The following is a 16,797-nucleotide window of genomic DNA, read 5'->3' as shown; positions in this document are numbered from 1 at the left end:
AATCAAAAAGGTTAAATCCAGGACCTAGATATATTTTAGGCTTTAAGGAATGAAGGTTCTTGGTGAAATGGAAAAAAAAAGGGAAGCATGGACATTTTCCCTTTGCATGCTTTCTCACCTTAGCATCAAAGCAGAAATCAGATTCTTCTCTGTATTGTTTAACTGCAGAGGCAGTTATGTCTTTTGAGCCCCGCAAAATGCCTTTAGCTTAGCCTGCCTCTGAACACATGATAGGAATGGAAGAAGAGGAAATTTTAAGATGGTTCAGGGAGAAGAAGAAAAAAAGAGAGAGTGAATGGAGAGGTTTGTTTCTGTCCTCCATGGCTTACAGCGTTGAGCGTGCTGTTGAGTTAAAAGTGACTTTAAAGATGGCAAGCTCAATTTAATATTTATTTCAATATCTGATTCTCAGTGTGCTGGTTACAATTTTTAAAAATTAGTTAAAATTTTAAAAAATAGTAAGGCTTATCAATTTGTTGAAAATTTGTTGCAGATTTGTCAGCCAAAGGGATACTTTTTCTTTCTGCCTCCTTTCTTCCCTCCTCTCTTTCCTTTTCCTCCCTTCCCTTTCCCTTCTTTCTTTTTTTAACAAAAGCAAGACACAATTGAACTTGATATATTTCCTTTCACATATTGAATCATGCTCAGCCATTCATTCTGGAATAGGTTACTGCAGTAATACTATTATAATTTAAAATAGCAGTTTAAAAATTTCCCCCCTAAAATTGTGATTGTAGAGAAAAATAGTTTCAATTATGTGTCAGTTGAATCAATTTTCCCTTTTTTGTGTTTTACTATCAATTGGATGTAATATCTCTCATTGACTTTTCAATCCTGTTTCAAAGCATCCAGTTTTGTTTGGTTTGGTTTGGTTTTGTATTTTAAAGTTTGAACTTGTATTAAAAGAGCTAGACCTGGCTATACTGGTGCATGGTATGCAGGCATGTGCTAGTCACTGAAGATGCAAATATGAATAAAACTCAGGTGCTGATGTCTGGTAGTAGATCTGGGACAAACCGTTTAATACAATGTGGTGAATGTTGAAAAGAGGTGTGTAGAAGGTACACAGAGAAGGGAAACAAGGACTATCACAAAAGAAGTGCTATTTGAGCTGAGGCTTAGGCAATTAGTAGGAGTTAGCCAGGCAGCCCAAAGGGAAAAGGGCGATTCTGATTGAGAAGATCATTTCTGATGGAGAAGAGCGTCTGCAGAGGTGCAGATCTGCGAAAGAGAATGATGTCTGCAGGCCACCACAAGTCCTTTGGTGGGACTGGAGCATAGAGTGTGTGATGGATGGTGGGAGATGAGGCGGGAAAGGTGGGACATATTCTGATGGGCCTAGAATGTCTGGCTGGGAGTTGGACTTTATGCTTTGAACTTACAGGAGACTGATTGTGTACATTTTGGGCCACACATTGTGGGCAGACAGCAGAACAGACACGGATGGATAAGTATTACCCATTTTCCTCTTAGTCTGCTTTGTCAGATGTTAGGCAGGGCTGGACCATAATTTAGGTATTTGAACTTTTAGTATTTAAAATGAAAAAAAGTGGACAATTGCTTTTCTTAACTCAGTGGTTCCCAAATTTGCTACATATTAGAATCATCTAGGGAGCTTATAAAAATCTTTACACCCAGTTCACAACATTTAGGGGTTGCAGCCAGGCATCAGTATTATGTGAAGAGTCTCAGAGGATTCCAATGTGCAGCAGTGTTTGGAAGCCACTGCTTTAACTTAACAGGCATGTGATTCTAAAGACTTTGATGTGCGTATTGTCTGCTATTTGAGGGGGGTGTGCAGGTTTAAAATGTAGATTTAAAAACATTTAATAAAAGGAATGATTTGATTTGCCTTGCAAAGTGGTTGCTCAAGTTCGTTTAACCTCAGAGCTTTAAAAACTTTTTTTTAAAGAAGAAAAAATGATAGTTTTTAATAGATGGAACCAGTAATGGAATATATTCAGGTAGAGAATGACTTTCATGCATGACTACTGCTACTACATCTGTAGTCTTTCTTTCATATACTTAGTGTAGGTCTTATAAGTGGAATTATTAGCAGAGCTATTTATGTAGATATAAATATATGTAGAATTTACATTTTTTAAGGCAGGGAGGAATACAAGCACATATATATATATATTTAGATGTATTTACATAATGTATTTATATATTCAAAAGGAAAGAATGAAAGATAACTCAAAACCTAATAAAAATGATTGCCTCTAAAGAGAGTAGGGAAGAAAGCAGGGGTAAGGGACAAAGATAGAAACAAGATTTTTACAAATATAATTTGTGTTACAGTTTTGAGATTGGAACAATTGAAATATTTTACAGAACTAAAAATCCCAATTTGAATAGAAAAGAAAAAAGCAAAACATTGAAAGCAAACAAAAACAAATTAATCTAGTGGTATATCAAATTGGTGCCATATCCAAATATTGAAAATAATTATTTCAAGTGACTTTAAAAGAAAAGTATTGTGATTGTACATCCTTAATGTGATATGACTGAGAAACAAAAAGAATGGCAAAAATCTGCATTCAGAAAAATCAGTATTATTATTTTGAAACTCTCATATGCATATTATAGAATAGAGCGTATCAGTAATTACATCATTGGAAACCAAAAGTTTTAGTGTAAGAAAAAAATGACATGAGAATAAAGAAATTTAGTAGAAGCATTAAATCTTAACATTGAATGGGATATATCTATATAAACTTGTGGTTTATTTTTCTCTGTCTTAAAAAATGACATTTTTCCTAGTTCTTTGGACTCCAAAGATGTAGAAGCAACAACAGCTCAGTGATAGAGACTATCCCTAGTGTCCAGATTATGGTTTCTAAATACCATTTCCCACTAAAAGGAACAGGGATCTTTGGGAAAATAGTTGATTCCAGGACTGGGCAGGAAATATACAAGATGAATCCTAGACATCTTCCTGCATCAGAAACCTTGAAAGTTATGACAGACCATTGGGTTTATGTCAAATGTTTTGAAGGGACAACCTGAAGAGGTTCTCCTTGGCTAATAATGGGGCAATCTGAACGTTAAAAAGAATGATAACAATGTATTGAGACGCTATAAACACATACACAGAGACACACATTTATATGTATATTTTAACTCATTATGTGGAATTGTAATGATTAAAAAAAAAACTGGTCACCATTGAAGATTACTAGGATTACCAACTCATGCTGAAAATTGATAAATAAAGGTAGAGTCAAGGCATTTATCCTGCATTTCCTATATGAATTTCAACTGTGGAATAATCAAATGGTTGATGTGCAAAACTTCTTGTAATAGAATTCTACCTAAGAAATGCAGAAGAAATGACAAAATTAGAAAATCACCATTTAGTCGCCCCTAATGAAATAATGACTCTAGACAAGAGTTATCCACAGATGTTAAAACCATTAATTGAAGATTGATATGTCTTCTGTACAATCTTATGATCACTAAAAGCGGGTCAACCAGAAATTATACACAATAGGAAGTTTAAAAAAAGATTGAACTGATTTGAATCAAGTCCCTAGATCTAACTTCCAATTTAAAGAAAATAGGAAGGGTAGGAAAGAGTTAAACATCACCACGAGGAAATAATTAGCCCAAATAGGAATATAGAACATTTCAAAGGACCAAATTATAACTTTGTTTCTTCAACAAATAAATGTCATTGGTGGAATGTGAGGCAGGAAAATTAAGATGTGGAGGGGGACTTTCCTAGATTAGAAAAGACTTAAGAGACGTAATAGCTAAGAATAAAATACGGATTTTGTTTGGATCCTGATTCAGATTAACTGTAAAAAGATGTTTTTGAGACAGTCAGGGAAATATGAATATGAACTGAATATTAGGTGATATTAAGGAACAATTGTTAATCTAAGGTTTGAAAATGACCTTGTAAAAAAAAAAATCTGTATCTCCTGCAGTAGTTGTGAGTGAAATAGTCTACCGTTAAAATACTCCAGTCATTCAGTCAGTCAGTAATGGAACAGATGAAACAAGATCAGCAAAATATTGATAATTACGGAAAGTATGTGATGGATACCTGGGAATTTATTATGCTAGTCTCTCTACTCTTATGTGCATTTAAAAATATCTATAGTGAAAAAAATTTTAATTTAAGTTTCACGTTAAAAGAAATACGTACCCCTTTCTAACTGCTCAGTAATTAAAGTCAGTATCCCTTTCCTTTGTATTGATATAGATAAGTATGAACATTCTGGACATAGTTTTTATTTGATGATTTTTAATTAAATAGACCAACTTAGAAAGGGCAGTACTGTACAGTAGATTAAAAATGAGCTCTTTGGGAATTGGATTCAGTAATAAAATTTGTCCTCTCACACTGTGGTTTTGATGAGGTTCAGGTTTCATAAGGCAGAACAAAATATCATTCAGTGTTTTTTTTTTTTCTTTTTGCAGTTTCCCAATTAATTTTCTTCACCACTGCCAAGAGTCATTTCATAAGATAGGCCTTTAGAGGACCCTGCTTTTAAAGCATAGCTGCACGGCTCTCTTCTTTTTATATTTAATTTAACTGCTTGCCATGCCCTCTATTTGAGTGGGAGCGGAGGGAGAAGTGGGGAATGGAGAAGAGATGGAAGAGTAGGGTAATGTGAGATGTGCTTTTCATTCAGATTTGTTTCCCTTCATTCATTCCAAAAACTTTGATTAACTCTGCTGTCTGCAGGGGACTGAGCAGAGAAGATGAACAAGTCAGGCAGGGTCCTGGCCCTCTATTGGGGAGAGAGGCTTAAGCCATTGGTTGGCTAACTTAGAATGTGGTTAAGTGCTGGGAATGTACAGAGTGCAAGGAGAGGGGAGGATCCTGTCTGGGGACTGGACTGGGAGGGCATCCTTGAGCCTGAAGGGACAGTAGGAATTAACTATTCTGGTGGAGAGGTCAGAGCACAGGGTTTGAGGCAAAAGAAAGTGCTTGGTTGAGGGGGAAGGACCGAGCCTGTGTGCCTGGGGCAGTTAGCATTTTGACTGTTGTGCTCAGATCAGTGGAAAGAAATTGAAGATTAAAAAAATCTACTATGAAATATTTCCTGCATATAAAATATATATGACATTTAAAGTAGATAATGAACACTTACATATTCATCATCTAGCCTAAGAAATAAAACATTAGCTGGACCCTTGGAGCCCCTGGTTACTGATTCTGTCCTTCCTCTGTCTCCTTTTTTCTGATTTTTATCCTTCTTCCTCTTTTTTTCCTTCTTCTCAGGAGCAATCATTATCCTGAATTTTCTATTTATATTTTCTTTGTTTTTGCTTTTAGTTTTATGCGTATCTGTGCACTCCTGAGTCATGCATAATTTTGCATGATTTTGACCTTTGGGTAATAAGCAACAGCATTATTGAGTGAAGATGGTAAGTTGTAGGAGCCGCGTGGTATGAACCACTGAAGGGCTTTCTACAGGAGAGTGACATCAATTTGTGTTTTTATAAAGGTTATTTTTTATCCATTCTGAATAATGGGTTGGAGGTGAGCAAGAGTGGATGAGGAGAGCAACTAGAAAGATGCTATAATCTAGGTGGTAGTTTAGGGCTGATGGTTGTAGCCTCTTCAAGAAATTATATACAAACTCATAATTGCAGTCCTTTGTGGCCTTGTTCCTCCTAACTGACCTTGCTGTTCCTCCAACATCACAGGCTTGTTTCTTGCTGCAGGGTCCTTCTTTGCTCGTCCCTTTCCTCTCTAATCTGCGGGGTTGTCTCTTTTACTGCACTCAGGTCTCTGTTCTTCCCGGACCACTTGATTGTTTTCTAGTCTTTGTTTTATTTTTCTTTGTAGTTTTTTTTTTTTAAAGAATTACAACCAGAAATTATGTATTTATTTACTTACAGCCTATCTTCCCTTGCTAGAGTATGTAATCCCTGAAGGCTAGGACTTTATTTGCCTTGTCTAACATTATACCCTCCCTCCCCATGCCTTGTTCATAGTAGGTGCTTAATATATATTTATTGAATAGATTAGTGAGTTGACTTGAAGTTGGGATTATGGAATCCAGTCATCCCTTTTTGGCTGTCTCCCAAACATCTGTCTGCCTATAAACTTTTTTCAGGGCTTGAGGTTAATGCCCAAACCCTATTCTTACTAGACATTTCCACTTGACTATCAGGCTGTCACCTCAAACTCACTGTGTCTAAAATTACACATTATCTCCCTTCCTCCAGTCTTCCAGTTTTGTTCATGCCACCATCACTGACAGTCCCCGGGCACAAAACCTTGGTGTTATCTTGCAGCATTCACTAGTCTGAATTCCTAGGGTGCTTTATGTCCCCGTTTGTGTCTTTGGGGGAACTTCTGGTCACTGTTTACACCTCTGCTTTCTGCTGTTGACATTTTAGCCAGCCCTCAAGGCCCTGCTAGGATCCTTCTCTTCTGGGCGTCAAGCGGAGTTTTCCATCCTACTACGCTTTTGTACTTACGGTCTACAGTTTTTGTTTTTCTGTTTTAAACACAATATCCTGGCTTATACTATTAGTTACTGTCCCATGTCCTAGTATTTTAAACACGTTAAAACAAAAATAATTTACTGAGTCGCCTTTATTATCCCACTTTTAACCTCTCCATGTGTTTCCTATGCTTAGTTTTTGTCCTGATGCTTCCCAGTAACACCACTAATGTTGTGTGGCAGATAGGACAGCTGGCAGCAGCATGGTCATCAGCACAGTTTTCTTACCTCCTGTCTTTTGTTTTCATTAGGGCTCTTGCAGTTTTAAAAGATGAGAAGTTGTCAGGTTTCAAGTCCTATGTCCCGTTGGAAATGTACAGAGGCAGAGGAATCTGAGCTGATGCTGTTAGTTTTTAGCTGCATTTGTTCAGTTATCCTCTAAAATGAAGGCAGCAGCTCTTTATAACTACTTGGCAGCAGTGCAGGTTGTGAAGATAAATTTGGTTGGTTAAATCACTTTAACTCACATTTATTGAGTGCCCATTCTGTTGCATTGAGCATAAACAAGGCGGTTTTGTTTATGATGATCTTCCAAGCTCTAGCAGGGATGGCAGTTATTTAACGTTAAATTTAGTAAAATTTGGTAAATGCTGAACTAGAAGTAGGTGAAGATACTGTCCAATGCACAGAAGGAAGCATTTAACTCCTCGATGTTTGAGGGGTTTGGCAGGAGAAGCTTATTCCATAAAGGATGTGAAGGGACCGAGTCTTGACTGATGAGCGGGAGTTCACCAAGTGGGTAGAGGCTTTACGTTCTTGGATATGGGTAATTCATAGAAACAAAATGGAATTGGCCCACATGGAGCTCCATTGAAGGGCAGTAGCAACACGGGCAGGGTTTTATTTCCTTTATATCGAAGCCCAAGATCACTGAAAATGTCCATTTCAAAAGTGCCTTCACACAGCATGTTGTAGAGATAGCCTAGCAGAGTGATTAAGGGTGAACTCTGTGATTAGGCTGCCCTGGTTCAGATTTCAGCTCTGCAACTTACTAGCTTTGGAAATTTGGACAAATTACTTAACCAGTTTGGGCCTTGGCACAGTATCTACTTCATAGAAATGAAGATTAAATGAGCTAAACTATGACAACAGCTAGCATACAGTAGGTGCTCAACACAGTAAAGATTTCCTATTGTGATTATTTTGGACTGTTCACATCAGCTCACTGGCCCATTACTACTTGTGGGTCAGATCCAAACCCAGCCCACTGTCTGATTTGTAAATAAAGTTTTATTGGTACACAGCCATGCCTATTTATTAAGCATCCTCTGTGGTTACTTTTTGTGGTCTATAAGACTGAATTTATTAGTTGTGACAGAGACAAATGGCCCATAAACCTAAAATATTTTCATGGCCCTTTACAGAAGAAGTTTGCTAAGTCCTGTCCTAGAGGATAAAATCAGGCTCTTTAGGTCTCAAGATTGATTGCTTCCAAACCTGTCTTTTTATATCCATAAGTGACAGGTGGCCGCAGCAGCTCTTTGGATTTTGCTGACCCTTCTATATACTTTATGAGCTGCTCTCTGTTGCTGGATTGTGATTTCTTTAGTGTTCCAGCTGTTCTTCTCTCTTTTGTAGGAATATGGGCAGTGGCAGGGTCGGGACTTGGGTGGGGTTACTGAAGCACTCACTGTGGGTACATCATTTATAGGGGACCCCCAAACTTAGTAGTCAAGATAATCTCAATGCAGTATTTTTTAAAAAAATCAAAATTAATGCAAAAAAATCTCTGATGAACAAACTGTCATAATTTTTAAGTAGACAGAATCAGTATTACTGATTTTTTTTATTTTAAACTCAGGCTTCAACATGGCTAGACATAACACTAGGCTGCGGAGAACAGGTAACCCACAGTGAAGCCACAACAAACCCCAGACTCTCATACTTCCTACGCAAATGCAGTAGTTATAGTTTTTAAATTCAAAATAGCCTGCTGGCCGATCACATTTAATGGCATACGCTCAGGTCCATGGCAGGACTACTTATTGCACATATTTTGTTGAACTTAGCTTACAGTAGTGATCTGTATATAAATCTGTTGTATAAAATAACAGAATTTAAAATACTTCCATACATTTTCAGAGAATTCATTTGAAGTGGTTTACTGAGAGCAGCATTGGATAACTAAAGCTGTTTACCAAGAGATCTGAAAGGATCATCTCGTTTCTGTAAGCTTTTTCCTAGAAAGGCCAGAGAGGGTTATTAATTGAATTTTAATGCCTTCTGATAAACATTGACCTCGCAAGCTTTTTTAGATTACTAACTTGCTAATCTGCTTTGACATTTCTTCAGGGCGCTGCAAACAGTGATTTGTCAGTAGGTTGAAAAATCTGTATAATTTGTTTTAGCAAAGATGGTTTGGAAATTTTCTGTCATATTCTACTAAGGTTGAATGGAGTCTTAGCTGTTAGGGATGAGTCCGGAGGAATGGACAAGATGACCTTTCCCTTGCTCAGACATCACGTTGAGATTTATAGGATTTATTTAATGTTTCAATGCAGTGAACTAGTTGTTCTAACTGACTATCACTATTATAAACAGATAAAATAGAATATTGAACTTGATGCTCTCTGGCTTTCTAAATAACACTTTAAAATGTTTTTAGGTGTACAGTGTTGACTGGAGCCAGACCAGAGGTGAACAGCTTGTGGTGTCTGGCTCATGGGATCAAACTGTCAAACTGGTATGTCAGCATTATTGTATTAAAAACCAAATACTTCCTTCCCAAAGCCTCCACTGAAGTTTTTTCTTTTCTAGAACATACTTCTGTAGTTAGACAGTTAGACAGCGAATTTTCAGTTAGACAGCAAATTTTCTTTGCAAAATATACTAAAGCATTTATTAGAATTTTAAATTTTCTAATCTTTTAGGTTTTAAACTAATAATTAGCTCAGCATTAATTATTTTGGCCCCTTAAGTACCATCTTACTTCATATAAAAATAGACTTTAAAGAATTCCTTGACATATATATGTATATTGTGCGTGTATGTATATAAATACATATATATGATATATATATATATTATATATAAAGGCATAAATTTGAATTTACCTCTCTTAAGTTCTTGATCTATTCATTTATTTTTAGTGGGATCCAACCGTTGGAAACTCTCTGTGCACCTTTAGAGGCCACGAAAGTGTCATTTATAGCACAATCTGGTCTCCCCACATCCCTGGTTGTTTTGCTTCAGCTTCAGGTGAGTGATTTACCTGAAGCCTTATTTGTAGGGAATGGTGGCCTTTCTTTCCCCAGTAGGTGGCGCTGTGTACCTTAAATTCAAAGGAGAAAAGACAACATTCCTGCTTGTACTCCTTAGACAATTTCATTGTTTCCCAGCCACTGGACAAGAATTAGTCAGGCCCAGGTTACTTTTTAGCAGTTACAACCACTTGATTTAACATGTTCCTTTTTGGTGAGATTAGAGATAAGGTACAAAGAGGTAAGGGACAGAGTGAGGGCTTTGGCATCAGACTTGATTGAATTTGGAAACTCTTCAGTGGCTGGTTGTGGGGCCTCAGGGCCTAAAGGTGATGTGGTGAGTTTTCTCTTCAGTGATGTGGGCCTACGAATGTCTAATTTATGGGGTTGTTGTGAGGGCAAAATAAGGAAACATGTAAAATGTCTAGCACATAGTCAACCACCTTTGCTCGATATTTACTATCTTTTTAGGGATATTCTCTTTAGTTCTTTGCCACTAAGCCATAGCAAGAATGTGTTTGATATGATCTTTTTTTCTTACCATTTGCTTTTGATTTATGTCAGTAATTCTAAGATAAAGTAGATACTTACATGTATATGTCTATTTTTTTTGTAAAGTCATTTTATAGAAATTTAAAAATTACACTTTGTACTGTTTGCATAAAGATTTACAAATTTGGTTTATTGGCCGATTCAAAAATCATGTATTATCTGAACAATCTAACTCATATATGATTGGTAGAGAAACTTTGCTTAGTTTCTCTGTGGTGCCATTTAAAGCAGCCTGGTCTTCCTGCCAAATGGTCATTTAAATAGCTGTCCTCGTCTTCACCTACCCCTGGCTGCTCCTTGTCACTTTGCCTTCTTCTACACCCTGCAGCTCTGCCTTCAGAGCCCTTGTACGTTCACCCTTTTACCTTTTCTTTCCACCAGTCTAGCCTGTCACCCTTCTGTTGTCCTGACTTTACACCAACAGGTTCAATGGTGCGGTCCTCCCAGAGGGTGATGGGGGGAAGAAGCTGAGTCAGCAAGGAGAGTGCTCCCTTTCTGCCTGTGGTTAGAAAGTAGACTCATTTCCAGTGGGGACACTGTTGGAAGGCATTCAGAGTTATATTCACGTGGTTAAGAATATGGAATATTAATTCTTAGTGACGTTGTAATATCTGCCACCCCATGACTTTTTGTAATGTGAATTTTACAAGCACGACTATTAATGAACAAGTGTGGTTTAATTAATGATTAATTAATGATTAATGGCCTGTCTTGGGCAGATCATAACCAGTTACCAGTCTTTCAGAGTTGGAAACCAGTCTAGCTCTTTTTATTAGCCACTGAGCTGCTTTGCTTAAATGGCTTTGTCTTTGGTTTGTTTATCAGAACAAAGGTTGCTAAATCTGTGTAACAGTTATAAGAATGTGTAACACGTGTTAATTAATCATAAATATTTGTGGTGATTGACAAAATAATGTCAGCACTCTTTATTTATTGCTGTTTTTATAACTTTCAAAATAAATTTATGAAGTAAAAACAGAAATAATATCGCAAATTATTCCTATTTAACCGTATACATGGTATGGAAATTCAAACAACACAGAAACGTGCCAAATAAAAAGTGAGTACGCCTTCCCCTCCTCCTGTGGGACCACTGTTAACATTTTCTTGTATTCCTCATAAAAACTCTTATGCTTTTTCCAGAATATATGTACAAAAATTAGAAATATTAATGGAATCTCTTGAGGGAAAATGTCAGATATCTTCAAAGGCTGAATTTGCTTAGTGATGTTAAGTTTTACATGCTTATAGCTATAAAACCTTTGCTGTTGTTGAATTTTGTACAGGACAATAATTTTGTGATTTTTGAGTCAGAAAATCTCTTTTTATTTTCAGATTTATTTTCCTCATTGAAAACATTGTTATTATAGCCGTATTATTTCTTAGTAGCCATATTCCAGTATTACAGCTGAATTAAGTGAATCATACTACCATTCAGAAAGAATTCTTAGACTATAGTTTTAAATAAACTTTATGGAAAAAGAACATCCACCAACTATATATTATGAACTATACACATATGAACTTATATATTTAGGTTTATGAAATTAAAACAAATCTAACATGGAAAAAGAGGTGCAGCATGTTTCTTTTATTTAATATACTGCCGGTAAACTTTTGGCTAAAGAAAGCTTTCTGAATACCGTTTTCTTCCTAAACACTCTAATTCTTTAATATATATTGCTTCACTTTTCTATTAGATAATTTGCGTAATGTATTGAGTGCCATTAATGCTGTAAAAAGTGTAGAAATCAGACAAAGGTGAGCAGTTTAGATGGGGTGAGCAGGGGCACAGATCCTCTTGTAAGGCTGCTTCCTCGAGCCACTGTCACCTGCCTCCAGAGACATGTACTAGGAAGGAGAAACTGATATCTGCTCAGGGCATTCCAGTGTGAGGAATTACTAAATTAGCCCTTTTGGGGGGAATGTACACATAAAAATAATCAGTATGACACTAATTATTTTCAAATGTATTTATTTCAGGGCAGCAACACCTTATAGATTAGACAGAACAATAACAGCAGCCTTCCCAGTCTCCATGATGTCAGTTTATTCTGATAATGAGAATTCTGATCGTGTCAAGGTGACAGTTATTTTAAGGTTCGAACCTTGAAATGGTTAACAGATGTGTCTCCTCAATCTTTTAGATGTTTGCCAATTTGATGAGTGAAAAATGAGATCTAATTGTTGTTTTGATTTACATATTTGATTACTAGGGGTAGTGAATACTTTCTGTACGTCAGTTGGGTACCACAGTTCTTTTGTGAGTCATATGTTCATGTCTTCGGCCCATTTTTTCTACTGAGAGCTCTTTGTTGTTGTTTTTCTGTATTGATGTATGAGCTCTTTCTATATTTAGGAATTAGTTTTCTGTCTCTTAAATCTGTTACAAATATTTTCCCACTTTTTCTGTCTTTTAACGTATTCATTTAATTTTAGTTTTTACTATATAAGCACTGAAATGTTTTGGTAGTCAAAACTTAATTTTTTGCTTGATTTGAGGTTTCTGGCTTTCATTTAAGATGAATAAGGAGTTGGCTCAGTGAGAAGTGAAAGGTCTTGGGTAGCATAACAAGAGAGAAAAATCCATGCAGAGAGAACAGGATATTCAAAAGTAAGAACTTGATGCATTTGAGAAACTGGAAGAGGGCCAGAGGGGCTGTTGTCTAAGAGGAAAGGGTAGCAAAAATGAGGTTGGGATCATGGGCAGGGGCTCAGATCACACCTTGAGGGCTGGATTCAAGAGTCTAGATTTTATCCTGTGGACAGTGGGATGGCATTGAAGAGGTTTAAGCCGGGGGTAATATGATTGTGCTTGCATTTTTAAAGACTCACTTTGGCTGTCATGTGGAGAGCAGTTTGGAGGTGAGCTGGAGTGGATGCAGGGAGGCCAATTTAGAGAGAGATGAAGGCATGGATAAGGATGGTGGCAGAAGGGGCGGAAGAAAGTAGGCTGCTTTGAGTGATATTTTGAGATGATTTTATAAGATGTGAAAGGTGAGAGAGGGATGAGTGAAGAATAAGTCCTAGATTCCTGGCAAGGACAAATTCAGGCATGGTAATGTCATAACTGAGATAAGGAATACATTTGAAAGAGAAGACTTTGAGTTTGTTATAGAGCACATCGAGCCTGTGGGACACACGTATGGAGTTGTCAAGAACAGGTTGAGTTTGGAGCTGAGAAATCAGGCCTTATGATTAAAAATTGTGTTACTGGCTCATAAATGGGAACTAAAGCCACTGCAGTAAATCAGAGCACCCAGGAAAGACCAAATAGAAGCAACTTTAGACTAGAGCTCAGGTTGGCAAACTACTGCCCTCAAATCAAAATGACCCACTGACAGTTTGTGTAAATAAAGTTTTATTGGAACACAGTCATGCCCATACATTTGCATATTGTCTGTCTATAGCTGTTATCACACTAGTGGCAGAGTTGAGTAGTTATGACTGAGACAGAATGGCACTCAAAACCAGTAATACTGACTGTTGAGCCCTTTACAGAAAATGTTTGCTGACCCCAGGTATAAGTCTTAAGGAGTGATCAAGGAATTGAAGCTTTTTTGCACAGTCTGGTTGCTTAGGGAAGGAGAGAAGACAGTAGCAGGGGAGCGGGGAGTGCTTCCTGTGTTGTCTCCTTGTTTAGTTCCCCAGCATCTGAAGACCAGCAGTCGGTAGGATAGTTGTTCCTTTCTTGCGAATAAACTCTATCAGTGCCCTGAGATTGAGTTATGTTGAGTGAGTTCCACTGGAAATCAAATGTCACAGAAATCCTTTCCATTTGTTTATTATGTTTTTTAATTCTAAAAATTAAAAATGACCAGATGTCCCTGAATTCTGAACTATTATGAGGTTGGAGAAACTCAGACGTGGAAACCTTCAGGTACATTGTGAACAGACAAATATGTCCGTTTTTTAATGATTAAGCAACTTTTTTAGATCCTAGGATAATGGTGAATAATAGTAACTTCAGTGTATAGATGTTCAGTTAATTCACAAAATGTTTTGTTCACTGGTTAGAATTTAATAGCATTGTTTTCTAGAATGAAGAAAGATACACTTATAAAATTATTACTATTATTTTTATAATTTCTAAGTTGTGTAAGTCATAGTTTTTTGATCCATAATCTGAATAAAATCTTTTTCAAAATATAAAGTCTTTAAAGATGGGTCTAGTAATATATTTTCCTTGTCATATTTCCTTTTCCAAGCTTAAATTTCTTCTTTTTCAATTTTTCTGTGGCACAGCTAACCATAAGGCTGGGTGTATATTAAGTAAATGATAGCAATATTAATACACTCGTTTGAATTAACTAACCCTTTTGCCTGCATATATAACTTGCGTTAGTCATTATTATGCTTTTAATTTAGGTAAATGCTAATGTGTTTCATGTTGATAGTGAATCAAATCTGTAAGATGACTGCAGTTCAGCATAATGGTTATAATTCTACAATTGGTAAAGAGCCCTAATACAGAGACTATTAGTACAGGTTCAATTAAAATTCTTGTAAGGATATAAATTAGTTTGACATTAGCATCATTTTCTTAGGGCCTTTTATCCTACAGTTTGGCCTTACATCCTACAGTTTCAAAGGATTCATTTCAAACCCTGGAAGGAATTAGTCGTATGGAATAGATCCATCTTCTGAATGAACTGAAACATACTTCCCTTCTAGTGAAACATGAAGACATGTCTGCTGGGAGTTCTAATTGGCAGCATTCATAACAAACTGGAATTAATAAGAAGTATAATTTTACATATTTGGAAAACTGTCAGTAAGTAAAACTCCTTGAATTACTGACAGATTTTTAAAAATTCCTTTCCCTTACTATTGTATGTAATTTTGTTAATTTATATTATTATTTAAAATCCTAAAATTGTCTTCATTTATTTTTAATTGTTCTTTTAATGACCATGACCAAATGTAAAATATGATAGTGACAAAACCATGAACTGATAGCAGCTGCATTTATTTAAATGTCAGGCAGAATTGTTTATAGTAGCCCTATATTTGGGCTGAGTCATACATACCTCTTTGTCTTTCATTGGCCTTTTGTGTAGCCTGGTATACATAATATTTACTCTGGATGTTATATGTAGAATATTCAGTGCTTGAGACTGAATAGCAGAAAAAGATTAATTGTGTCTAGAGAGTTAACAGTATGATCACAAAACTTAACTCTCTGTACTTTATAAATAGAGAGTATATAAAAAGTCTTTTATCAACAGAATGTCCATTTGCTTTAATGGAAAAAATGACTGTTTAATGACATTACCTTCATGTGTTATATGAGAAAGAAATGTAAATGGTGGTCATATCAGCCAGGATGTCTTTGATTGAAAGTGAGAGAAATTCTGACCCACGCTGCCTTAAGGAAGAAGATAACTTATTTGCTCACATGGTTGAAATATCCAGAATTACATCTGTCTGTGTACACCTGCCTGCATGTAGAGCTCAAAGAATGTTCTTGGTTTTTGTTCTGTGTTCTGTTAAGTTGGTTTCAGTATCAGGTACCAGGTGACAGCAAGATGGCAGTAGCTCCACCCTCTACATCCTTTCTTGTTTCTGTCCAGTAGGAAAAAGTGAGAGATTCCTTTTCAGACATCTAGGAAAGTTTCCTCTTCTCTCATCAGCTCTGATGGCCCGTGTGGATGTTCCTAAACTAATCACTGTGCCTGGGAGAGGAGGTTGTAATGTGTTGATTGGCGTGGACCTGGCTTAGCTCCTGCAGTTGGGAAGGGGAAATGGGAGAGACCGTGGTACCCAAACTGCATATACTGAGAATGGAATCTGAGAATCCTGGTTATCCAGACATAGGTGCATATGTTCTAGGGGGCCAATATTAACTGAATTGTCTGAACATTCAAGGCTTAAAATAAATCAGAAAGGGATTCAACAAAAAGCAAGCACTTGACCTCTGAGCTATAACCTATGTTCCTTTAAAAAAATTGAATACATTAAAGCCATTTTCTGCCGGCTTTTATGGTTCTGGAAGCTTATTAGAGGGTTTATTTATCAAGCATTTGACATTTTCCTAACTATTTCTTCATGATGATTTTCCAATATTAACCCACTTACTAAAATTGAAAAGATTTAAAGTTTTTCTTCCACGCTGTGGAAAGTGGGTTTGTGATACAGTCCAAGTTGGGGTAAGCGCTGAAGCTTAAGGGGGTGAAAGCGGCATCTGACTGCAGGGAGTCTAGCTCCAGACTCCTTGTCCCTGCAATCAGATGCCGTGTTCACCACTGTTACTGAATTTGGTCGTGCTACTCAGTCTCTGTCTCTTCACTCCTCATTTCAAAAATAAGGATGATGGAGGGGTGGGCAGGTATAGCTCCTGGAAGAGCAAGTACATGCTTAGCATGCACGAGGCCCAGGGTTCAATCCCCAAAACCTCCATTAAAAAAATCAAATAAAAAATAAGGGTGATAATAGTACATGTGTCGTAGAGTTTTCTAGAAGATTAAGTGAGTTAATATAAGCAAAAGGTAAGGGCACTGTGAATGGCTCCTCTTATTATTAATGTATGTGCTCAGAATTCTTTGGAAGTGTAACCAAGGATCCTTGAGTTTGCC

The 16,797-nt window shown here is 36.7% G+C and overlaps 1 protein-coding gene across 1 annotated transcript in view; it reads left to right on the top strand.

The window, feature by feature from the left end:
* Positions 1-16,797, top strand: part of PEX7 (peroxisomal biogenesis factor 7) — a 74,000-nt gene that overhangs the window by 5,450 nt on the left and 51,753 nt on the right. The window contains exons 4-5 of the mRNA XM_031456411.2: positions 9,076-9,153; positions 9,560-9,668. Of these exons, the coding sequence (XP_031312271.2) occupies positions 9,076-9,153; positions 9,560-9,668 (187 nt within the window). The remainder of the gene's footprint in view (positions 1-9,075; positions 9,154-9,559; positions 9,669-16,797) is intronic.

The sequence above is a fragment of the Camelus dromedarius genome, chromosome 6, assembly GCF_036321535.1.
Source record: "Camelus dromedarius isolate mCamDro1 chromosome 6, mCamDro1.pat, whole genome shotgun sequence".
Classification (NCBI taxonomy): domain Eukaryota; kingdom Metazoa; phylum Chordata; class Mammalia; order Artiodactyla; family Camelidae; genus Camelus; species Camelus dromedarius.
Note: the sequence above shows the minus strand (reverse complement) of the source record. Positions and strands in the feature narration are given on the sequence as shown.